This window comes from Folsomia candida, unplaced genomic scaffold, assembly GCF_002217175.1.
Source record: "Folsomia candida strain VU population unplaced genomic scaffold, ASM221717v1 Fcan01_Sc003, whole genome shotgun sequence".
Classification (NCBI taxonomy): domain Eukaryota; kingdom Metazoa; phylum Arthropoda; class Collembola; order Entomobryomorpha; family Isotomidae; genus Folsomia; species Folsomia candida.
Window position 1 is genome coordinate 2,240,104 of NW_019091195.1, and position 21,460 is coordinate 2,261,563.

General features: G+C 41.0%; 7 protein-coding genes and 1 long non-coding RNA gene across 11 annotated transcripts; 3 read left to right on the plus strand and 5 right to left on the minus strand.

The window, feature by feature from the left end:
* Nucleotides 1–237: 237 nt before the first annotated feature.
* LOC110847619 lies at nt 238–3,100 on the minus strand. The gene is made up of 7 exons (XM_022094595.2): nt 2,653–3,100; nt 2,268–2,433; nt 1,665–2,061; nt 983–1,388; nt 698–732; nt 521–634; nt 238–361 (listed from the first exon to the last, which is right to left on the minus strand). The coding sequence occupies exons 1-7, from the start codon at nt 2,923–2,925 to the stop codon at nt 289–291; spliced, it is 1,464 nt and encodes a 487-aa protein (XP_021950287.1). The 5' UTR covers nt 2,926–3,100; the 3' UTR covers nt 238–288.
* Nucleotides 3,101–3,286: 186 nt separating this feature from the next.
* LOC110847905 lies at nt 3,287–4,403 on the minus strand. Its single transcript, XR_002547710.2, has 4 exons — nt 4,319–4,403; nt 3,764–4,002; nt 3,478–3,657; nt 3,287–3,353 (listed from the first exon to the last, which is right to left on the minus strand). It is a non-coding gene; the product is annotated as an uncharacterized LOC110847905 (long non-coding RNA).
* A 914-nt stretch (nt 4,404–5,317) lies between these two features.
* On the minus strand, nt 5,318–6,637 carry LOC110846495 (vacuolar protein sorting-associated protein 13-like protein). The gene is made up of 4 exons (XM_022093269.2): nt 6,465–6,637; nt 6,092–6,406; nt 5,870–6,031; nt 5,318–5,813 (listed from the first exon to the last, which is right to left on the minus strand). The coding sequence occupies exons 2-4, from the start codon at nt 6,230–6,232 to the stop codon at nt 5,433–5,435; spliced, it is 684 nt and encodes a 227-aa protein (XP_021948961.1). The 5' UTR covers nt 6,233–6,406; nt 6,465–6,637; the 3' UTR covers nt 5,318–5,432.
* A 1,012-nt stretch (nt 6,638–7,649) lies between these two features.
* Nucleotides 7,650–8,194, minus strand: LOC110847760. The gene is made up of 3 exons (XM_022094756.2): nt 8,044–8,194; nt 7,839–7,980; nt 7,650–7,784 (listed from the first exon to the last, which is right to left on the minus strand). Exons 1-3 carry the CDS (start codon nt 8,117–8,119, stop codon nt 7,670–7,672), a joined length of 333 nt encoding a protein of 110 aa, XP_021950448.1. The 5' UTR covers nt 8,120–8,194; the 3' UTR covers nt 7,650–7,669.
* Nucleotides 8,195–8,808: 614 nt separating this feature from the next.
* LOC110845537 (zinc finger protein 706) lies at nt 8,809–9,622 on the plus strand. The gene is made up of 3 exons (XM_022091974.2): nt 8,809–8,970; nt 9,129–9,218; nt 9,443–9,622. Exons 1-3 carry the CDS (start codon nt 8,917–8,919, stop codon nt 9,530–9,532), a joined length of 234 nt encoding a protein of 77 aa, XP_021947666.1. The 5' UTR covers nt 8,809–8,916; the 3' UTR covers nt 9,533–9,622.
* On the minus strand, nt 9,621–12,379 carry LOC110845538 (gamma-aminobutyric acid receptor subunit beta). 4 transcript variants are annotated; one of them, XM_035850562.1, is made up of 15 exons: nt 12,258–12,379; nt 12,141–12,149; nt 11,903–12,054; nt 11,508–11,526; nt 11,386–11,434; nt 11,240–11,320; nt 11,156–11,181; nt 10,885–11,081; nt 10,735–10,826; nt 10,499–10,676; nt 10,404–10,435; nt 10,276–10,346; nt 10,169–10,218; nt 9,851–10,114; nt 9,621–9,784 (listed from the first exon to the last, which is right to left on the minus strand). In XM_035850562.1, exons 5-15 carry the CDS (start codon nt 11,425–11,427, stop codon nt 9,699–9,701), a joined length of 1,119 nt encoding a protein of 372 aa, XP_035706455.1. In that variant the 5' UTR covers nt 11,428–11,434; nt 11,508–11,526; nt 11,903–12,054; nt 12,141–12,149; nt 12,258–12,379; the 3' UTR covers nt 9,621–9,698. The 4 variants fall into 4 exon arrangements, with proteins under 4 accessions (XP_035706455.1, XP_021947667.1, XP_021947668.1 ...); XM_022091975.2 differs by having other exon boundaries at nt 12,141–12,378; XM_022091976.2 differs by lacking the exons at nt 11,386–11,434; nt 11,508–11,526 and adding exons at nt 11,686–11,713; nt 11,788–11,827 and having other exon boundaries at nt 12,141–12,378.
* Nucleotides 12,380–12,491: 112 nt separating this feature from the next.
* On the plus strand, nt 12,492–14,930 carry LOC110845539 (cytohesin-1). Its single transcript, XM_035849019.1, has 6 exons — nt 12,492–12,685; nt 13,146–13,528; nt 13,614–13,745; nt 13,807–13,995; nt 14,075–14,249; nt 14,515–14,930. The coding sequence occupies exons 1-6, from the start codon at nt 12,643–12,645 to the stop codon at nt 14,928–14,930; spliced, it is 1,338 nt and encodes a 445-aa protein (XP_035704912.1). The 5' UTR covers nt 12,492–12,642.
* A 1,087-nt stretch (nt 14,931–16,017) lies between these two features.
* On the plus strand, nt 16,018–21,430 carry LOC110845543. Its single transcript, XM_035849020.1, has 10 exons — nt 16,018–16,546; nt 17,506–17,611; nt 17,674–18,048; nt 18,116–18,670; nt 18,727–18,945; nt 19,008–19,553; nt 19,868–20,201; nt 20,588–20,662; nt 20,733–20,966; nt 21,202–21,430. The coding sequence occupies exons 1-10, from the start codon at nt 16,489–16,491 to the stop codon at nt 21,337–21,339; spliced, it is 2,640 nt and encodes an 879-aa protein (XP_035704913.1). The 5' UTR covers nt 16,018–16,488; the 3' UTR covers nt 21,340–21,430.
* The last annotated feature ends 30 nt before the right edge of the window (nt 21,431–21,460 follow it).

Genomic DNA, 21,460 nt, shown 5'->3' on the forward strand with positions numbered 1-21,460 from the left:
ATTGATTTTTTGGACGTGGTGTGAGTGCGCATGCGTCAAGGGAGAAATTGCTATGGAATTTATCTATGGAAATTTTGCTTTCCATGGGATTTTTAGGTGTGAACATTTTTTTTAAATTAGTAACCATGGAAGTTTTATTTTTCCATGGCAACTATGTAAAAATAATTAGTAACCATGGAAATTGTATTAAATTTTCCATGCCAACAACTAATGCATGAAAAATAGTGCGTTTCCATATTATATTTACGTGTAAAAAATTTTATTTCCATAATAATTTCCATGACAACATCAAAATTTTTGTATATTATTCGAGGCTAGGTTTATCCAGCGGTCTATGGAGTATTCCAGAGCGGCGAGCCATCTGGAATTTTAGGAACCATGGGGGTTTTAGTTTATTTCCATGCCAACAATTTTTTTAAAAATTAGTAAGCATGGAAATTTTATTAGATTTTTCCATAGAAATAATTTTATACAAATTAGTAACCATGGAAATTGTATTAAATTTTCCATGGCAACGCACCTCTTCCTCTCATTCTCCGTGTCAACAGCGAGATAATAATGCCGCATGGTCATTTCCGGTGGCAAGAGTTCGAAAGCGTGGCGTTTTCCACCCAGAATCGACACAGTCTGCACCCTATATAACATGGACAATAGGTGTAATAAATATAAAGTTTATATATCATTCAGTACATGTTACCTGTATCCATGAAGATGCGATGCTCCGAAGGCAGCCTTATAATTCAAAATTTCAAGAATTAAAAACCTATCAATAAAGCTTCGCTTAGCCCGAACCAGGAGTGCTTAGTAATCCAATGACCCCCACCGGTCCAAATCTCAGACCTGCCCAGATACATTTCTGCATACCAAATTTGTTCCAAATCAGTCACCTCGTTCCAGAGTTATCGAAAGACACACGCACACGACGACTACATAATCCCCGGTTCGGGCTAAAAACCCATCGCCATGACAACCAAAAACTCACCTCCCCCTGCTGCGAGTTAAAAAAGTAAACCACGGCATCCTTCAGCACACAGAACCTCCTCCCCCAGGATTTGACCCTCCTCCCGAGTTTCCACACCCACCCGGAGCAGTCCGGATTCCCGATTTTCTCCGCCCCCACCAAGGAAACCAATCTCCCCGAATTCTCCACCCACTTGTCCTCACAGTTGGAAATCAGCGTTGCCATGGTTTCCATCCAGGTTTCCAAGGTGACGGGGGAGGAGGCCGTGAGGAGGAGCAAAGGGGTGTGGCCACGGGATAAAGTGAGGATCGAATTGGCGTTGAGGGTGAGGGAGAGGGGGCTCGGTTTCCATAGTGATATTATTTTTAGTGGGGGGGACGTGGGGGTTTTTGAGTAGGAGAGGGTCGTGCGGGTTAGGGTGAAGTGTCTGTAAATTTTAAGAGAAGAGAGAGAGATTTTTATGGTTTCTATGGTAACGGGGAAATTATGGGTTGCCATGGAATTGGGAAATTTGATTAAATTTGGGTTTCCATGGGAATGGAAATAAATTGGGTTTCCATGGAGTTATAAAGTCATAAAAGTGTCGTTATGATTTCCATGGTTACTTAAAAAATTGTTGTTTCCATGGAAATTGTGTTATGATTTCCATGGCAACGAAAAAAAAAATTTCCATGGCAACGAAAAAAATTCCCAACGACAATACCTCTCGACCCACACCCCCCTGGCTCCCCTCCCTTCATCCGAGTTCAGATCCATCCCATTGAATTTCCCCAACTCCCCCCTGAGCACAATTTGTTGATTAAGCTCATCATCCTGATGCTGCTCCTCTAAATCCTCTGTTTCCATGACAACATTTTTCGTCCGCGCTAATTCCAATTCCAGCGACTCCGCCCCGCTCGCGATTCGAACGACGTCGCTGTGGGAACTGTCCAGGACTTGGAGACCATTTATCGACATGATGACGTCACCAACTTCGAGTCCCGCGAGTTCCGCGGGGGAGGCGAGCTCCACGGCGGAAACGACGACGGGCCGGGAGCCGTGGATACGGAAGCCGTATTCGGTTGTGGGGGTGCGGTGCAGGGAGATGCGTTTGTTTATTTCTATGGAGATTATTTGTAATTTTAGGTTTCTATGGAAATTATTATTTTTGTTTCCATGGAAATAATAATTTTTTTCCATGGAAACGGGATTATTTTTCTGTTTCCATGGAAACTATTTTTTTCTGTTTCTATGGAAATAAATTTTTTCCATAAAAATGGAAAATAAAAATGTTTCCATGGAAACTGAATATTATTTTATGGATTACCCAGCTGACACCCCCCCAGTCTCCTGTAGCACTCCCCGCTCGCCCTCCGGTGAACCATTCGATGGGTGAGCGCGATGAATTTTTTAGCGAATTCTCGCTCGCCTTCAGTGGAGTCCCCGGAATCCATGCGCCCAAGGGGCTCGTGTCGGTTCCAGCAGTTCACTTCCTGTAATATATATTTTTTTAGTTTCCACGGTGATTAGGAATTTTATAGTAACCATGGCAACGGAGAAATTTACAGTTTCCATGGCAACCAAAATTTAGTTTCAAATAAAATAATTGTCACATGGCAACCGAAAAAAAATCAGTAACCATGGAAATAAACCCCTCCGTTGCCATGACAACCAAAAAAAACCGTAATCATAGAAAAAAAAAACCCACCCACCTCCTCCTGAGAAATATAGACCCACACCCCCTGATTATACCCCTCGAGATAAATCCCCGTGTCGTCATCCTCATACCCGCTCAAATCATGCAAACTCGCATGTAAACTAATGGAACTCTGCGTACTCGCGTCCATTTTGTAACCATAGCGCTCCTCCGATTTCGCCCTGATCGACTTTTTCTTTTTCTTCTTGTACAACAACTCCTTTTCATCCCCAAACCCCTCCGGAGGTTTAATAATCTCCATGGCAACCAAATCCCCCGAAGTTTCCATGGCAACCGGGAGGGGAATCTGATTTAATTTAAATTTATCCAGGGAATAGGATCCTTCGGAAGATGTCGTTTCATCGATTGGAGACGTTGATTTTAGGGATTTGTTGCTAGGGGAACGGGAAATTATCGTGGTGCAGGGGGTGGTGGTGGTGGAGGTGGGGGTGGTGGTGGTGGGGGCTTCCAAGGGGTGGGGAGGGGTAGTGGGGGGGATGGGTGGGGAGAATAATTGGAGGTAATTTTCATGGAATTCTTCTTCCGTGGGGGAGGGGAAGGGTTGTGGGGTGGGGGGGAGGTGGGGTCTTCCTGGTGGGTTGTGGGTGGGGAGGGGGGGAGTGGGGGGAGGGGTGGGAGGGGTTTTGAGGGGTGGGGGGTGATGGTGGGGGTGGGGGGGAGTCCGTTCGTTTGGGTGGGCTGGGAGACCATCCGGGACTGTGGAAATTAAGTAACCATGGAAATTATTTATTTTAAAATTATGTAACCATGGAAATTATTTATTTTAAAATTATGTAACCATGGAAATTATTTAATAAATTGAGTAACCATGGCAACTAACCCTCTGCGCAACCCTTGGGCTCAGACTGAGATATTCGGACGGCCCCCCGCGCGCGCGATGAAATTTTCCGTCTGCGTCGATTGTGATTTCACGCAAAGGGCGAGCGAGGTCCGGCTGCCGACGAGGGACGAGGGTTTCGGGGTCAGGTTCTCGGGGGTTTTACAGCGACCGTCGATTAATCTGTGAATGATGGAATTTTGTGAAATAACCATGGCAACAAAATTTTGGTAACCATGACAACAAAATAAAATTTGGTAACCATGACAACACGAAAAAAACCCCATACCTCTCCTGACTGACCCCCCCATTCATCAACTCGAACCTTGCCCTTCTGATTTTGTGTTCGTCGAAAGAGTTTGAGGTGGCGGAGCGGGTGAAGTAGTCGGGCGAGTAGAAGGACACGTGCTTGATTTGGGCCGTGGTGGGGGCGGACGGATAGCGGGCGGCCATCTTCTTCATGTGCGGCTGCGGGTGGTGGGGGTGGCTCGAGGTCGTGGGGGCTGTTGTTTCGATGTAGCGGTCAAGCTGTTGGCAGGGGGACGGTTTTTTATTTTATTTAATTTTCCATGGAAATGTATAAAATTTTCCATGGAAACTCGCGTAAAAAATGTTAATCTCCATGGAAACATTACCATTTAAAACATTCCATGGAAACAAATATTTTTTATCGGTCGAGCTGTATTTTATAAAAATTTTATTTCCATGGAAACAAGATAAATTTTGTTTTCCATGGAAACACTCATAAAAAAATTCCATGGAAACTCGCAAAAAAAATAAAATTTCCATAGAAACAATAATATTTTTTTCAAATCCATGGCAACAAAAATGTAAAAAACCTCACCTGCTCTGACCACACCCACTTCCTGGCCTCATTGTACAAACTCTCTCTGCTGACCCCCCCAGAAAACCCCCCATCCCCACACCCCCCATGCCCCCACCCAACTCGACGCTCCTGGGGCGATCCCTGCTCCCCAAACTGCCCCCACTCGACTGAGAATAAACGGGTTCATGGTAGTAATAATATAATCTCGGCTGCTGTTGCCTTAGCGACAATAAATCCTCTTCGGACGTCGTTTGGCGTGGTTGCCGTGGGTCCGAATAACATGAGGTGAAAATGTTGGAGGAAGACTCCGTTGACGTGGCAACGTGGGCGGCGTGATGGCGGTGGCGCCGGCAGGGGGATTCCTAAGGGGATTTTTAATTTAGGTTGGCATGGTTATTGTAAATTTTTTTTTTGGTGTAAATTTTTATGCCAAATTTCGTGCCAATTTTTTGGCACGCCAATTTAAAGCTAGAATTGGCATGCCAAAAAATTAGCACAACTTTTGGCACGCCAATTTCCATGCCAATTTTTTAGCACACGCCAAAATTCCTTGTCAATTTATAAATCATCTTTCCAATAAAATAATCCCCCAGTTGGCATGGTAATTAAATTATTTATTTATTATTAATTAAATTATTCCCCATGGAAACAAATAAATTACCATTAAAACCGTTACCATAGCAAATAACTCACCTGATAAGAGCTCAAACACCCCAAAAAAAGAAACCCCGTTGATTTACTCTTCTCTAACCCCTCCACAGCCTTTTGATTGATGCAATAAATCTCTTTAAAGTCCTCTCTCGAGTATTGTTTATATTTCCTCGCCGTGTACTCATCATCGGACTGATAACCTGATAATCTCGTCGTCATGGTTACTTGATCCCAATAAAATTTCCGTAGAAACTAAAAATAATTTGGCAGTGTTCTTTGGCAGTCTGTATGATTTCTATAGAATTCCAAACTCTTCCCCGAATTCCCGATCTTACCCGGAAAATGAATCTCGGAAACATCACCATGGCAACGGATCAGTCTTTTTATTTATTATTCTCTTAATCACATTTTATAAATACTATAAAATATCACAGTTAAAGCGTTAATTGCATTGTGTGATTATGGCAACCGAAAAAGAATTTTAATTTAAATTAATTATAATCAATAACAAGATATAGTAATTATATTTATTGGCGTTTCCATGGCTCGTTTTTGGAATTGTTTTCGAATCTGGAGTTACGGTTTCCATGACGATGTCGGTAGCAACGGTTGTCATGACGACGACTTCGATGTCGTCCGTGCCATCGCCGGAGCCTTGACCACGTAATAAATCTTCATCGTCCGTTTGGAAATTTGAGTTGTCATGGAAACCTGACCCACTAGCGAAATCGTCCTCGTAATCGTCGTCTTCATCATCGTCATCGTCGTACTCGAAGGATTCGTCGGATTGCTGGAGGTGGGTGGAGGAGCTGGGGGAGTGGTTCAAGGGGGTGTGGTCAGAGGGCCAGAATTTCTCGAGGTGCTATGGAAACGGGGGTTTTAGCATTTTTTAAATTAATTTATTTAAAAATCAGTTACCTTGGCAACGCCCAATAACTCCTCCCGAACTAAATTAATTTTGGATTCATACTCCAAACTTTGTAACTCTGAATTCTGTGTAAACTCTGGATTGGTGTACTTCTCGGGGTTCGTGGACCAGGGGGGCGTGGTCCGGTCGTAGTTGGTTGTTATGGGGAGGCCCTGGAATTAATTAATTTAGTTGCCATGACAACAAAAAATTCAGTAACCATGGAAACCCACCTCCTCGCCAAAACCCCCCGCGAAACAGTCCCCATCCCCATTGGCTGCTTTCAAATTGCAAATTCCATCGAGATAATTGAACGGTTCTCTCCACCCGCTGTTCAAATTTATTAAGAAATTTTCGAAAAATTTCGTTTCCATGACAACCTGATCGCACGGGGTCGTTAGGAGCAGGCCGATTGCACTTCTTATCGAATTTATTGCGTATTTCCAGGGGGATAGTAAATTTCCGGATAAAGTTGCGTAGCAACCGCGGAGGAGGTTCGTGCAGAGGGAGTGGCACGGAAGGGGCGTGGTCGTCAGGAGGGGGAGCGGCTGGAATATTATTTTATTTATTTTATGGTTGCCATGGAAATAAATTTTTAAAACTCACCGCACACTCTCCACTCCCGCAAAGCGTTGCCCTGGCAACCTTAATTCTGCACTCAAAATTCGAATCCTGGAATAAATCGCTCCAATTCACCGCGGATAATTTTGACAAACCCGTTTCCGTGGTTTTTAATAAATTCGTTATGTTTCCATCCGTGCAGGTTATTCCTAATTTTTAAAAAAATAATTAATCACCATGGTTACTATAATCAATCACCATGACTACAAAACTCACCCCCCACGACCCCCGCGGCATCCCCCAGCCCCCTCGACATCCCAGCAAACTCCCTCCCCACGATATTGCTCAACTCGGTTTTAAATATATTTTCCTTATCCATATTATTTTCATTTCCATGGCAACAGGTGAATATTTTCTGCGTTGCCAACGGTGTACAAAATGTTTCTATGGAAAAATAAAAATTATTTTTCATTGTCATGACAACAAAATAATATAAAATTACCATTGGTGAACAAAGGCACGAGCCCGTTGGAACACGAGAGCGTCGTTCCATCGGATTTGAAATTGTTCGGAAATGCACAGGTGAAACTTATCAAAAAAGATAAGACCCATGGGGTGACTAGATTTTGCATGGTTGCCATGACGGGTTTTATTTAATTTTTTATTATAATTTGGTTGTCATGGAAATTAATTTTATTTTAGCGTAACTATGGCACTTAGGAATTATTCAAAATTAATATTTATTTAAAAACGTTTTCACACAAATTTTAAAAGAAAAACGTTTATTTCCTCCTCAAAAACGTGCGTGAAACCAAGGAAACACTGACACAAAAATTTCCATTCAAACTCCACTTGAGTCGATCCGAGGAGACCCTTTTTTGCTGCTCAGGAATTCCTTCACTTCACCTCTGAAATTCCACCTCATGCACCTTTTCCTCTCCAAAAAGGCACCTTTTATTACCTCCTCGCTCTCACAACCCAAATTCCTCCCAGGCCACACACCTAGTGGATTTTCGGAATTTTATTTTTATTCCCCGTTTCCATGGTTACTCGCCAAATATATTAAATCCACTTGCAAAATGAGATTTCTGCAAATCACGTGTCGATGTGCAAAAAATTATGATGTTTTTCAGGTTGCCCCGGGGTAATTATGCAAATAATCATGGAATTAATCATGGAAATAGTTGTCATGGAAATAATGAAAATAATCCCCATGGAAACAAAATCGCATAAAGACAAAAATAATTTATTCAATAAACAATTCCACTTTTTATAAAGTTTTCCATGGAGAATTCGTTGAGAGTGGAGCGCTTTTCTCGCGCGGAGCGCTTTTTCGATGAGGTCGTCGTCGTTAAGGAAGGGAACCTACACGTTTCCATGGAAATTAATTAATAATTAAAAAATTAAAATAAAACTCACATCTGTGGCATGAACTGCGAGGCCAGTGCAAACAAGGAAAAAGCAGGGACGAAAAACGACAAATTAACCGATCTCGGGCTCAATTGGCGTTGTTGGCTGGGCGACAATTTCGTCAAATCCGGGGAGGAAGTGAGGTCCAGAACTGTGTAATTTTATAAATTTTTTCGTAAACTTTATAAAAAAAAATTAGGAATTAAAAAATTACCCTTCAACTCCGCGCCCCCCACCCCCCAGCAAATCACCATGGCAACGGAAATGACGATTAATTTCCTAAACTCCATAGTTACCAAGGCAGGTGCGATAATGACGGCTATAAAAAAAGGACTGTCAATTTTTTTACGGTCGTCATGGCATTTATATAAAAAAAATCAGGGTGACCTCGATTCGGGGAATAGTGGTTGTCATGGCGATTTGGTGGCATTGTTTGTATGTGGGACGCGTGTAGAGTGTGGGTATTTTTAGACTTTTGAAGTTGTTGAAGAATGACTTGCGGATTTTTTTTTGGTGGCATACTTTTGGGGGTGGGGGAATGGGGATTTTTTGGGGGGTTAATTAATTGGGGTGATTGGGGGGAGGTCAAGTGCGGGGGTGGGGAGATTTTTGTTATGGGGGTTTTCACGGTATTAGTTGCTATGGAAATTATTTTAATATTAGGGGTTTTCACATTTAGCATCAACATCGCAATTTATTCCTAAAAATCATTAAAAAATTGCAAAATTTCGAATCCCCAATTTTCGTAAACCTCGCAAAAATTTACGCATTTTACAAAAGTGACGTGAATCCTAGCACAACTCGCCCAACTCAACTCAATAAATAGCCCACAAACAAGGGGGCGTCCATGCATTTCGTCACAAAATAAAACTCATTCATCACAAAAATCACATAAGAAAACTGCTCAAAACTCTTGAAAATCATAAAAAAAATCCCAAACCCCCGATGACGTCCTCCCTGCACGCCCCCCTCCATCATCCTCACTCTGACATCACTCTCTCGACTTCAGTTCTTCCTCAACTTTCACAGACACAGATTTTTCTGACATTTTCCAAATTTATTTCGTGATTTTATTTAAAAATACAAAATGGCTCGCGGACAGCAGAAATTGCAATCACAGGCCAAAGCTCAGGAGAAGCAGGTATAAACGTTTTGTCAGTGTTTTTTGAGCGTTTCTAAGGAGACGTTTTCTAATTCTAAATAATAAACGTTTTTTTTAATTTTTTTAATCGTTTCTAAGGAAAAGTTTTCTAAATAATAATCTAAACAATAAACGTTTTGTTTCCCCCTAAATTACAGGCCAAAATAAGTAAACAGCAAGGTCACAGCCTGTCCGCGCAGAAGGACGCGGCCGCAAAAGCGCTCAAAATCAGCTGCGCCATTTGCAAGGTAATCACTCTAAGATTAAGTTTTGAGAAACGTTTATTTAAATAAAGACGTAAATAAAAACGTTTTTCCAAACTAAAATCTTAAATTTAATCTTTCTAAAAACGTTTAATTGTATAAAACTCAAAAACGTTTTTAAAATACGTTTAAAATTGCTTTTCAAAAACGTTTTCACTAAAATTCCGCAAAATTTCAACCTAAAAAACGTTTCTATTTCCCTATTGCAGTCGCAAATGCCTGACCCCAAAACGTACAAGCAGCACTTTGAGAACAAGCACGGAAAGTCCCCGCTTCCAGAAGAACTCAAAGATTTGTAAAAATTAAATTCCATCATCAAAAATTTGTCAACTAAAATTAATTATGCGCCTTTCTAATTTTTTATAAAAAATAAATCAGCTGATCACGTATTAATTTCCATGGCAATATTTATTTATTTACGTAATTTCCATGGCAATATATTTATTTCAAAAAAATTGGTGCATATTAATTTTGTCCCAAAAGTACGAGATCGTCCACGACGACGTTCGAAATGTGGAGGTAGATTATCCAATACAGAGTGTTGAAGCAGACTAAATGGGAAATTATTCTTATGTGAGTCAAATTAATTAATAAAAAAAAATTCTTAGGTGATTTACCAAAGCAAACGGGAAAGACGACCCTGGAGTATTTGTCAATGTCGCTCGGGGTGATTCCGCAGATTTGGTTCGGATTTATCGGGATTATTTGTCGGATCTTCTCCGTGCCAATGAATTTCCTTTGGTTAAATGAGGTGGATGGTTGAGGTTGCTGTGGAAACAGCTGGTGCGCGTTTTGCAGGGAATTTGCCATTTTCTGCAGCGCCGCAAAGTGGTTCTTGCGCATTTGGATGCGCTTCGCGAGGTAGCCCACCGTGGCGTATTCTAAGGATTTTAGTTATTTTAGCCGTTGCCATGGTGATTTTTAAATAAAGTTACCCAGCAACGCGGCGAAAACCATGACGAAGCAGGTGCCGAGGAACACGTCGCTATGGAGATTTTATTAGTTTTATGGAGTGATTTTTTTAAGATTAAAAAAAACTCACATGGATTTGACGTAGCTAATTTTTGGGAGTGCTTTGTTCGTCGAACTCATGAGCGTTGTCATGGTGAGGACCTGTTTTTAATTTTTAATTAGTTGCCATGGAAAAATGAGATTAAAAAAATAACTAACCGTCGTAATTCCCAAGTAAACTCGAGCGGGTGCTATGGAAATTTTAAGATATTTAATTAACCCTTTCAAGCGGTATAAAAAAATTAACCCCCTACCCGCATTGCGATTGAGCCAGAAGGACACCCAGGAAATGACCACGATCAACGACGAAGGAATGTAAATCTGAATTAAATAATACCCCATCGACCTCACAAACTGGATCTCGCACGCCAATCTCGAGTAGTTTCCCGTGGAGAGCGAGATTTCAAAGGCTTTCTGCCGGTAGCCCATGACCTGCAATTTAGTGAGTTATTATGGTTGCCATGGAAATATATTTAAAAAAATAACCCACCTTAAACTGGGGCAGGCTAACATCATTGGAGACCCCCACGCTCCCCGCCCCCTTGGCCCACTTGTAGCGGATGTCGCTCATGGTGTAGCCGACTAGGATTTTATTTAAAAATAATTATTTAGTTTCCATGACAAAGGGTTAAATACATACATGACTCAATCTCGATGTTGCAGAGCTGGGAGTCCATAGGAAAATGTCTCAAATCCATGGGGCAGCTGGCCGTGACGGTCAAGCGGATCGAGCGGAGGATGTCCCCGTTGTCGGAAATTCGCAAAAACTCGTTGGAAGTCGTGGCCGTGTGGAAATAGGAGGTTTTTTCATTTACGAAGAACGTGTCCGGCACCCACCTGAAAGGGTTAATTTTGGTTAAATTTCGGAAAAAATTAGTAATTTTTAGTAGGAAATTTAGGAAATTACTCACATCGTCGAGAGGAACTCGCTCCCCACCTAAGAAAAAATTATTTATTAATTTAAACAAAAACTAAGTAACCATGGCAACGCTTACACTCAAAGTTTTGACCGGCCCGGTAAAAGACAAACGATTGTCGCTCCACATTTGTCGAAAATAAAAGTCCAGCGTGAAGTCCTATAATATTTTTTTTAGTTGCCATGGAGATAATTTTTAATAAAAAGTGCAGAGCATGCAATCACCATGAGAACTTCGGAGATGCTGGAAATGCTTAGAACGTACATGGTCACGCTATATTTATGGAGTTAATTTTTGGTTACTATGGAAATTTTTTTTGGGATGGGAATTTTATTTTTTGAGTTACCCCACGCTTACGGGTTCACCTAAGGAAAAGTAAATTTTATAAAATTAGGTTGCCATGCAACGACATTCAGTGGGTGTGTCTCAAGTGGGTGTGGTGTGTGTTATAAGCGGTTTTGGTGGGTGTGACTCGGTGGGTGTGGTGATTGTCAGTGAATAAATGTAATTTTAATAAAAATCACCATGTGAACTTCAGAGAGTGAATGTAGACTATAAAAATTTATTTAATAAAAAAAATTTAAAATTCTGTTGTCATGGAAACGTAAATTTATTTTTATGTATACCTCAAAACAAACATTGAAATTGTAACCTCCACGGCTTCCCCTTTTTTTCATGGATATATTTTTTTTGTATAAATTCGTGTATAAATTTCCATGGAAACGATTAAAAAAAACTCACCTCCATAGTTGGGTCTCACTCTTTTGTCATAATTCGCGGAGAAAGCGTCCAAAATTGCGGTGATATTTCTCGATAAGGTTTTTAATTCGTCGTGCGAGGGGAAGGTCGTCGAGGGGCCGGACGATGAAGGGGAGGGGGAGCGGCGGGGTTTCCTGGGGGTTTTATTTATTGTTGTCATGGTAATTAAGTTAAAATTAATTTTTATTTCCATGGTTACAAATTGATATGAAAAAATTACCCATTTGTACTGTTGCCAAGTGATTGTTGAATGAGTGTGAGTAATAGAATATATTTTATTAACGGAGCCATTTTATTAGGAAATAAAATAAAAAATAAAATAAATTTCTATGGAAACCTGCTGTTGCTGCGCAGGTGAAAGTTGTGAAGAGTGAAAGTGGGTGAAAGTCAAGGAAAGAAAGGTGTTCTGCGCGCAGGGAAAGTAGGATTTGTTTTTCTCCGTGGTTGTCATGGGAATGAAAATTATGTTGCCATGGAAATTATTGAGTTTTTTGGTTGCCATGGCTTTTTCGAAATAAAAAAATATCACCATGACGACCTAAAAATGGGCGTGGTTTACAAATTTAAAAAAAAATCTCACCTTCCCCCAACACCCGCCTCACCTAAGACTAATTTTTTGAGTCATTTTCCAGCCCGGGAACGGAAATCAACTGACGAATTTGTTTTTACTAAATAGTTTGTTAAATATAAAATGTGTGTAAATTTTTATAAAGTTACAAAAAATGGCTGGAAGTGAAGTTTTAGGCGGGAGCAGGTTTAATCGAGGTAATTGCTTTTTGATTTATTTGTGGGTTTTGTTGTAATTTTATAAAATTGGTAAATTAGCCATGTTTACTGAAATTTTAAAATTGTTGCCATGGAAAATTTAAAAACTCAGTCCCCATGGAAACAAAAAAACGTTGTAACCATGGAAACCCAAAAAACATCTGCTCCCTTGAAAAAAAGTACCCACCGCCACCACCACCATGAACTTCCCATTCCCACTTCCGCCCTTCCTTCCTTCCTCACTCACTCAGTCCCCGATTTTGCATCCGTTACTATAGAAATAAATCTAGTCTTTTAAAAAAAGAGTAACCATGGAAACCACCCTCCGTCGCTACACCTCTTTTCAATCCGATTATTTAGAGTTATTCGGGGATGACTGTGATTGTAATTTTTTTTACATAAAATTTAATTATCAATTTCCATGGCAACTAAAAATAATAAAATTACTTAAAATCCACAGACCTCACCCCCTCGGAGCAAACCCTCCTCCTGCAAATCCGTCGCCGAAAGGCCACGCTGCTCCAGGAAATTGCTCAATTGCAACAGGAAATCGAGACGGTCACAAAATCCCTGAGTAACCATGACAACCCACAAAAAAATAATCCAGTCCCACCTCCCCCACCCGCGACCCTAGCGGAACCCGAACCTAGCGACACATTTACGGATTTGGTCGACATGGAAACGGATAATTCGAGTACAAATTCGGATAAACAGAATCAGGCGGTTATTAAATTAATGTCCTTGGGATGTAAGAAATTTAATATGGATCCGAAAAAAGGGATTGAATTTTTAGTGCAGAATAATGTTCTGGAGGGGGGCATGTCCGTGGGGGCCGTTGCCATGGTGATTTTATTTTTAAATTTTGTTGGCATGGAGATTTTAAAAAATGGTTGCCATGGAAATTTAAAAATAATCCCCATGGTTACAGTTCCTCTACCGGGGCGAGGGCCTCAACAAGACCGCGATTGGAGATTACCTCGGAGAGAAAAACGACTTTAACGAAGCGGTTCTCAAGTCTTTTGTGGATCTTCATGATTTCACTGATCTCATCCTCGTGCAGGTTCGTGGAAACTAATTTTAAAAAATTTGGTTGCCATGGAAACTAACAAATAATCCCGTAGGCCCTCCGCCAATTCCTCTGGTCGTTCCGTCTCCCGGGGGAAGCGCAGAAAATCGACCGGATGATGGAGTGCTTCGCAAAACGCTATTGTCAGCTGAATCCCGGGATTTTCACGAACACGGACACTTGCTATGTCCTCAGTTTTGCGATTATTATGCTGAACACGAGTTTGCATAATCCGAGTGTTAAGGTGAGCGTTGTCATGGAAATTATTTTTTTTAATCGGTTGCCATGGAAATTATAATTTTATTTTTATTGTAAATCCGCAGGACAAGCCAACGGTCGACCAATTTATAAACATGAATCGTGGGATAAACAACGGGGGGGATTTACCCAAGGAATTGTTAATTTCGCTTTATAATTCTATCCAAGCGGAGCCGTTTAAAATCCCGGAGGATGATGGGAATGATCTGATGCATACTTTCTTCAATCCGGACAAGGAGGGTGGGTTGCCATGGAATTTATTTTATCATAGTTTCCATGGAGATTTAATTTCCCTGACAAATGTTTCTATGGAATCTTTTTAAAAAAATCCAACGTTTCCATGGAAAAATCCCCTAAAATAACCATGACAACCAATTTATCCAATTTTTTAATTCCCATGACAATTCCTTGACAACAAAAATTATTCCCCTTAACAACTAAGAAATTCATCTCCATGGAAACCAAAAAAAATCCCCATGACAACAACCACTTTCTGTATCCATAGGCTGGCTCTGGAAACAGGGAGGCCGTTATAAAACCTGGAAACGGCGTTGGTTCATCCTGAACGACAACTGCCTGTACTATTTTGAATTTACCACGGACAAGGAACCACGTGGGATCATCCCGCTCGAAAACGTGGGCGTCCGCGTGATCAGCGACGCCCCCAAAGCGAAACAGTTCACTTTTGAGATTTTCTCAAAGAATTCAGACTTTATTAAAGCGTGTAAAACGGATTCGGATGGGCGGGTTGTGGAGGGGAAACATGCCGTTTATCGGATGAGTGCGGGGTCCGAGGAGGAAAGGGCAGTGTGGGTTTTGTGTTTGAAAAAGAGCATTAGTTATTCTCCTTTTTATGAGTTGTTGGGTGGGGGTGGGCAGGGTGGGAATAGTGGGGGTGGGGGGAGTAATAAGAGGAAATAAATAAAAGTGTTGCTATGGAGATTTTTTTTTGTGTTTTTGTGTTATTATGTTGGAGATTTATGGAGGGGACATGGCCCGAGTCGTCGTTGCGTAATGGAGGAGAGTAGCCCGAGTCAAAAGTGGTGCAAATTTGGAGAAGGCGAGAGAAATCAGCGCCCGTGTGTTTATGACGCTGATTCCATGGAAGTTGTGACCTGTAAACTCCTGAATCGATTTCGCGTGGCCCGAGTCGTTGCTCTTGGGGTAGTTACATTTTGCATTTACCTCCACGGGAAAATGACCATGGAAATCTTTAAAAAACAAAAAAACTGCTGGCATTATCAAGATCCGAGAAGGGCAGAAGTGACCAATATCACATAATATGCATTCGAATTAGAAATTAAAAACTCTGCAGAAAAATAATTTTTCCCTCACTCAACAAACGGAAACAAACTAAAAAGTCCAGGAGGCCATCCACAATTAGATTAGTTTTAGTGCAAGACAGACGAACGTGATGGGTACATAAGCCCTGACTCGGGCTAAAAACTCCACTCGAGCGCAATCCAGTGATTTAAACATATTAAAAATCATGCAAAACTACAATAGGCGTGAATTATCGTTTGTCTGACCAAACGATCATCCACGACTTTGTTAATAATTAATACTTCCCAACGAGACTTCCTAAATACAACTTCCCCATGGCAACCTTGACTTGTTTCCGCAGAGTGATCCTCGCACTCCTTCATACATACGTATAGCATTCCTTAATGTGTAACAATATTTTTTGGGTTAGTTCCTGATTAAAAGGCGTTGTCTTGGCGATTTTCTGTGCAACCAAGTGTGTGTTCACTTGGCTCTAAAGTGAAGGCAAGGTTCTTCTCAGTTTCTCAGCTATATGCTAAAAAAATTGGGTTACCATAGATATTAAATCAAGATTGTGTTGTTGTATGGGCGTTGCTTGGGTTTTATTTTGTTTTAGGTTTCCATGGGAATTTTTGGTTTTATTTTTTGAAATTCCATGGAAATTAATCCTAAAAAATAATAAAATCCATAGAAAAATCCCCAGAAAAATCCCCCCAAAAAATGCACATAAAATTACACAAAGAAAGAGAGACTTGCATAATGCAGCGTAAGAGAGAAATAAAGGCGTTCACTTTTCTAATACATATACCTGTAGCATTTTGCAAAATCCTTCACATCTCTCTTGTAACTATAGCAACCTACTACCTGTTGTGTGTGTAATAAGCAACCCCTTAACAACCAATCGCCCCTTATAGCAACAAGGGAATACTGAAATATAATTTTAATACTTTTCTTATATTCTCTCCTAACCTTCGTCTCATATTCTTGTTCATTTACCACTCACTTTTCTCATTTTGCAGTAGTTGTGTGCTTCGTTACCATAGCTGCTGTAGAATTTCATTTTCATTTAAATTACAAAATTATTTATAAATTTCCATAGCTACAATTCTAAAAAAAACACTAAAAAATTAAATGGATTGGTTTGTAATTTGATTTTAAAATTTTTCCGTGTAATTTGTGACCACGTGATAAGTTATTTTATAAAATAAAATTAAAAATGTGTCAAAAAACTATAGCAACAGCAGCGTTGCTATTACTGGTTTCTAGTTGTCATGGTGAGTATATTTTAATTTTTCTTGTTACCATAGAAATATCTAAAATCCATAAAAAAATAAAATGAGAAAGGTCGACGCGCATTGGAGCGAGGTTAGAAATTTTTCGATGCGATTCACTAAACTCTTGAGAGAATCATCCTGTGAGAAAATCCTTGAAAATTTCACTTAAATTCACTTTTATAAAAGGTTAAAACCCTTTTGGGTTAAATAAAAGGGTTGGTTGTAACCTTGATTGTTTCCATGGAAAAAAAATCATGCTGGCGTCCTTGGAGTGGACCCGGAATTTATGTTACTATAGAAAAAAATGCGATCAAGGTTAAAAGGGTGTGGTTACTATTTTTTTTTAGTTTCCATGGAAATTAATAGATTTTTATTAATATAAATAAAATTCCAAGGGTGTGGTTAGGATTTTTGTAAGTAAAGTGAGTGTGAGATTGCACAAGGTCACTCGTCGCGTTGTCTGCTGAGAGAATGGGAGCACTTTTGTAGAGCAAATTAATGGGTGTTGGTTAGTGAAAAAGAGAGTGGTTCTCATGAGAGCGTGGTTGTCATGGTGATTGTGATGGGATTGTGTAATTTGCTGATTTATGTAGAGTTATGGCTGGATGGGTGGTGTTTTTTTTGAGAGCCCGAGTTGGAGTGGAAATTGTGGGCGTGGATTTTTTTTAATCACTTTCCGGAGCCCGAGACGGTGGGGTTTTAAATTTTACTTCCCACAGCCCGAGTCATGAAAAAATGTGCATGAAAATGGCAATAGCTTCGCATAGCCCGAGTCGTTGTTCCTGAAAAAAAGTGGTGATTTTTCAAAGGGGCTGAGAGGAAGAGTGAGATCCGATTTGTTGATTTGACCCAAAAAAGTGGTCCTCAGCCCTTCAGCCGTCGTAGCCCGAGTCGCTGTTTCTACTTTGATTTTTACTTGCCACAGCCCGAGTCAAACTAACAAGAAACTTTTTTTGCAGCCATAAAATACTCCTCCTCCCCCCCATCACCCCAAGCACAATCCCCCCCAGATTTCACATGTCCCGAGGACTTTGGATACTTTCCTCATCCTTCGGACTGCTCACAGTAAATTATTTTTTATTAAATCACCATGCCAACCAAAAAAATAAATATAAATCCCCACATAGATACTACGTCTGCGTGTTCGGCGGAGCCCTGCTCGAATCCTGCACTGGAGGATTAATGTACTCCAACGAACTCCAAACCTGCGACTGGCCACGCAACGTAAATCAAAATTATTGCCATGGAAACAACACTCTCCAAGAGACGATCCCCAAAAAACCCCAAAAATCACGTGGCCACCAACGAACCACGCCCCCACCCACGACCAGCTACGTTTATAAACCCATAAAAATAGAAAACTACTCTGACCTATCGTCCGTAATAGCGACGCGCAACGAGCAGGAAGAGGAAGGCGCGCGGAGTGGGCGGAGCTACGCGCAGAGCGGCCCGGAAAAGGAATTTTACAATAAAAATGCGGGGGTTGGTGGACTCACGGGGAGGTCAGTCTTACTTATTTTTTAATTTTTTTTAAATAAAATAACCATGGTTACCAAATTTTTATATTAGTTACAAACCACACAAACCGCCTTGGAAACACCACCACAGAAAAAAACGACAAATTTTGTTCAATTTTTTGGATAAACTAGGGTTTAAATTTAAAAAATATGATAATTTACCGAAAACCATGGCAACGCAAAATTTTTATATCCCCACTTCCGAACGTAAAAATAACCATGGTCCCAACTCGTTAATTTACCCGAATCACTATGACAACCCGATTTACAGAAATATCCTAAATCCTAAATTACTAACTACTAAAAATCCAATTAAACTAAATTTCAAATCCAAGCCAACGATTCATTTAAATCAAAATCACCATCTTAAATTGCAAATGAATAATTTTGACAAGTTTAAACCGTTTCCCGTTGCCATGGGGATTAATAAGTTTTTTCCCACGACGACCATGACAACGACAAGAACGACGACGGGGAAATTTTATCCCCCCACACTGACCCCAAAATACGTTCCAAAAGAAGAGCTTGACTATGACGACGATTACTCGGAAACCATGACAACCACAACCACGACAACTAAGCGACCTTACTTTACGACAAGCAGGAGGTAGTTTTCCATGGGAACTTTGGAATTTTAAAATTAAAATAAAATAATTAATGCAGGTCCGTCTCGGGCTCGTCGAAGTACTCTCCCCAGATAGCGACGGATTATAATGCCAACGACTATTCCTACGCGAATCAGCGGTATGCCTCGGGCGTTACCAACGTTACCTGGCAACAACCAGCGGTTGCCACGGCAACGCCAGTGGAGGAAGAGGACGATGAGAGTTACTATGTTTATGAGGACGCCGCGGGGAATCAGCAGGACGTGGATGTCGGTGGGTTGCTATGGAAATATTTTTTAAATTATGGTTGCCATGGAAAGTAAATCTTTAAATTTACAGACTACAAATACCAACACCCAATCACCACCCGTCGCCCCATCACAACCCCCGCGCCCGCACCCCCACCCACGCGCCGCACAACGACCACCCCCCCAAAACAGAAATCTCGAACCTCCCCCCCACGCGCTCCCGCCCCACCCTGAAACCAAAATCCTCCATCGTCCCCAAGGACCTCCCCCCCGTCCGCGACGTGTATTTGGACGCCCCCTCGCGCCCCGCCCCCTTTTACGAGACCCCGATTCCGAACACCCCCGCGACGAAATGTAACCGAGAGTTGTGCCAGATCCCGGACTGCAATTGTGGGGGGAAGGAGATTCCGAGCGGTTTGAGACCTGAGGAGACCCCGCAGATCGTTTTACTCACTTTTGACGATAGCGTTAACGATTTGAACAAGAACCTTTATCGGGATTTGTTCGAGAAAGGGAGGAAAAACCCGAATGGGTGTCCGATTAGTGCCACTTTTTATGTGAGTCACGAGTGGACGGATTACTCGCAGGTGCAGAATCTGGCGGCGGATGGGCATGAGATTGCGAGTCATTCTGTGAGGTGAGGATTTTATTAATTGTTGCCATGGCTAATCGTCATGGAGATTATTTTTAGGGTTTCCATGGGATTTTTTATGAAATAATTTCCATGGCAACTCATTTCTATAATTTGTTTCCATGGAGTGTTTTTTTTTAATCGCCATGGAAACTCTGCAATAATTTCTATGGAAACTGAGATAATCGCCATAGCGATATTTTTATAGAGTATTTCCATGGTGATTTTAAGAAATATTTTCTATGGCAACATTTCCCTAGTTTCTACGGAAATTATTATTTTTTTAATCACCATGCCAACTAAAATTCCTAACCCCACAGCCACTCCTTCGGTGAGAGCTTCTCCCAGAAAAAGTGGGAAAAAGAGATAAACGGCCAACGAGAAATCCTCTCAGCCTACGGCGGCGTCAAACTTTCGGAAGTTCGCGGGATGCGCGCCCCCTTTTTGGCCATTGGTGGAAACAACATGTTCAAAATGCTCCACGACGTCAACTTCACCTACGACAGCTCGATGCCCGTTTATGAAAATAGACCCCCGAGCTGGCCCTACACGCTGGATTATAAAATTTTCCATGACTGCATGATTCCGCCCTGTCCGACAAAGTCATATCCGGGGGTGTGGGAGGTTCCCATGGTGATGTGGACTGATTTGAAGGTAGGGTTACGTGGAAACGAGGTTTTTTTTAGAAATGTTTCCATGGAGATGGTAATATTTTTTATTGAATTTCCATGGGAACCATTATTTTTCTACGGATCATGAAAAAAATTATTATTATTTTTCCATGGAAACTGTAATTTTTTTTCTACGAAAACAAAAATTATTTTCCATGGAAACCATATTTTAAATTTATTATTAAATCTTAGTATAAGGTGTATCGCAGAGCATGTGTGAGAAAAATATGTATCACAAAAAGTTTCGAAAAATCTGACTACGCAGCAGTCGCACAAATAAGTCCCTAAACTTAAAAAAAACGCAGAAATCGCAGAAATATTTTAAAATAAGTTTCCATGGAAACTAACAATTTTTTAAATAACTCCCAGGGCGGCCGCTGCTCCATGGGCGACGCCTGCTCGAACCCCCCCACGGCCGAAGGAGTCTACCAATTTTTAGCCAAGGTAACCAAAAAACCGTAACCATGGCAACTAAAAAACGTAACCATGGCACCTAAAAAATAAAAATTTTTAGAACTTCGAACGCCACTACACGACGAACCGCGCGCCATTTGGCCTCTATTACCACGCGGCCTGGTTCACGCAGGCGCATCACAAAGAAGGTTTCGAAGCCTTTCTGGACACCTTGGTGCAGATGGACGACGTTTGGCTGGTGACCAACTGGCAGGCGATTCAGTGGGTGAGGAATCCCACTCCATCGTCGAAAATTAACGAGTTTGCCCCCTGGAATGAGTGCAGGACGAGGGAGGTGAGTTTTTATTACCATGGTGTTTTTTTTATTTCCATGGTGATTTTTTTATTTATTTTATTTCCATGGAGATTTTTTAAACATAAATTTCCATGGAAACTAAATTTCATTTCCATGGAAACATTTCAATTTTCCATGGCAATTTATACATTTTATTAATATCCATGGAAAAATGGAAACGTTTCCATGGAAAATTAACAAAATATCCATGGAAACTAATAAATAATTCCCACAGCACCGCCCCCCACGCTGCAACCACTCGCGGGTCTGCAACCTCTGGCACAAGAGCGGCGTCCGCTACCTGAAAACGTGTCAAAACTGTCCGGAGCAGTACCCCTGGACCGGAAACACCGGCGTCCCCTTCACCATCTGATTTTGTGATTTTTCTTGTGATTTTTTCTATTTTTTAGGGGTGGAACTTTTGTATTTTTTTATAGTTAATAAATTTTAATTATTTTCGAACATGGTTTTGGAGCATGGTTGCCATGGTGATT

Bases quoted from the DNA above. Each gene is read 5' to 3' on its own strand.
- LOC110847619 (XM_022094595.2), bottom strand. From the start codon at position 2,925: ATGGAAACTTCGGGGGATTTGGTTGCCATGGAGATTATTAAACCTCCG. The intron at 733-982 runs GTGAGTTTTTGG...TTGAATTATAAG, and splicing joins TTAACTCGCAGCAGGGGGAG to GCTGCCTTCGGAGCATCGCA. The intron at 635-697 runs GTAACATGTACT...CATGTTATATAG, and splicing joins TCGCATCTTCATGGATACAG to GGTGCAGACTGTGTCGATTC.
- LOC110846495 (XM_022093269.2), bottom strand. From the start codon at position 6,232: ATGGAAACGAAATTTTTCGAAAATTTCTTAATAAATTTGAACAGCGGG. The intron at 6,032-6,091 runs GTGGGTTTCCAT...AATTAATTCCAG, and splicing joins CGGGGGGTTTTGGCGAGGAG to GGCCTCCCCATAACAACCAA. The intron at 5,814-5,869 runs GTAACTGATTTT...CCGTTTCCATAG, and splicing joins AGTTATTGGGCGTTGCCAAG to CACCTCGAGAAATTCTGGCC.
- LOC110847760 (XM_022094756.2), bottom strand. From the start codon at position 8,119: ATGGAGTTTAGGAAATTAATCGTCATTTCCGTTGCCATGGTGATTTGC. The intron at 7,981-8,043 runs GTAATTTTTTAA...AAAATTACACAG, and splicing joins GGGGGGCGCGGAGTTGAAGG to TTCTGGACCTCACTTCCTCC. The intron at 7,785-7,838 runs GTGAGTTTTATT...GGAAACGTGTAG, and splicing joins TCGCAGTTCATGCCACAGAT to GTTCCCTTCCTTAACGACGA.
- LOC110845537 (XM_022091974.2), top strand. From the start codon at position 8,917: ATGGCTCGCGGACAGCAGAAATTGCAATCACAGGCCAAAGCTCAGGAG. The intron at 8,971-9,128 runs GTATAAACGTTT...CCTAAATTACAG, and splicing joins CCAAAGCTCAGGAGAAGCAG to GCCAAAATAAGTAAACAGCA. The intron at 9,219-9,442 runs GTAATCACTCTA...TCCCTATTGCAG, and splicing joins TCAGCTGCGCCATTTGCAAG to TCGCAAATGCCTGACCCCAA.
- LOC110845538 (XM_022091975.2), bottom strand. From the start codon at position 12,211: ATGGCTCCGTTAATAAAATATATTCTATTACTCACACTCATTCAACAA. The intron at 10,347-10,403 runs GTTAGTTATTTT...AATTAAAAACAG, and splicing joins TTTACTTGGGAATTACGACG to GTCCTCACCATGACAACGCT. The intron at 10,115-10,168 runs GTAACTTTATTT...TAAAATCCTTAG, and splicing joins GGTTTTCGCCGCGTTGCTGG to AATACGCCACGGTGGGCTAC.
- LOC110845539 (XM_035849019.1), top strand. From the start codon at position 12,643: ATGGCTGGAAGTGAAGTTTTAGGCGGGAGCAGGTTTAATCGAG. The intron at 12,686-13,145 runs GTAATTGCTTTT...TAAAATCCACAG, and splicing joins CGGGAGCAGGTTTAATCGAG to ACCTCACCCCCTCGGAGCAA. The intron at 13,746-13,806 runs GTTCGTGGAAAC...ATAATCCCGTAG, and splicing joins CTGATCTCATCCTCGTGCAG to GCCCTCCGCCAATTCCTCTG.
- LOC110845543 (XM_035849020.1), top strand. From the start codon at position 16,489: ATGTGTCAAAAAACTATAGCAACAGCAGCGTTGCTATTACTGGTTTCT. The intron at 18,049-18,115 runs GTCAGTCTTACT...TTTTTATATTAG, and splicing joins GTTGGTGGACTCACGGGGAG to TTACAAACCACACAAACCGC. The intron at 20,202-20,587 runs GTAGGGTTACGT...AATAACTCCCAG, and splicing joins TGATGTGGACTGATTTGAAG to GGCGGCCGCTGCTCCATGGG.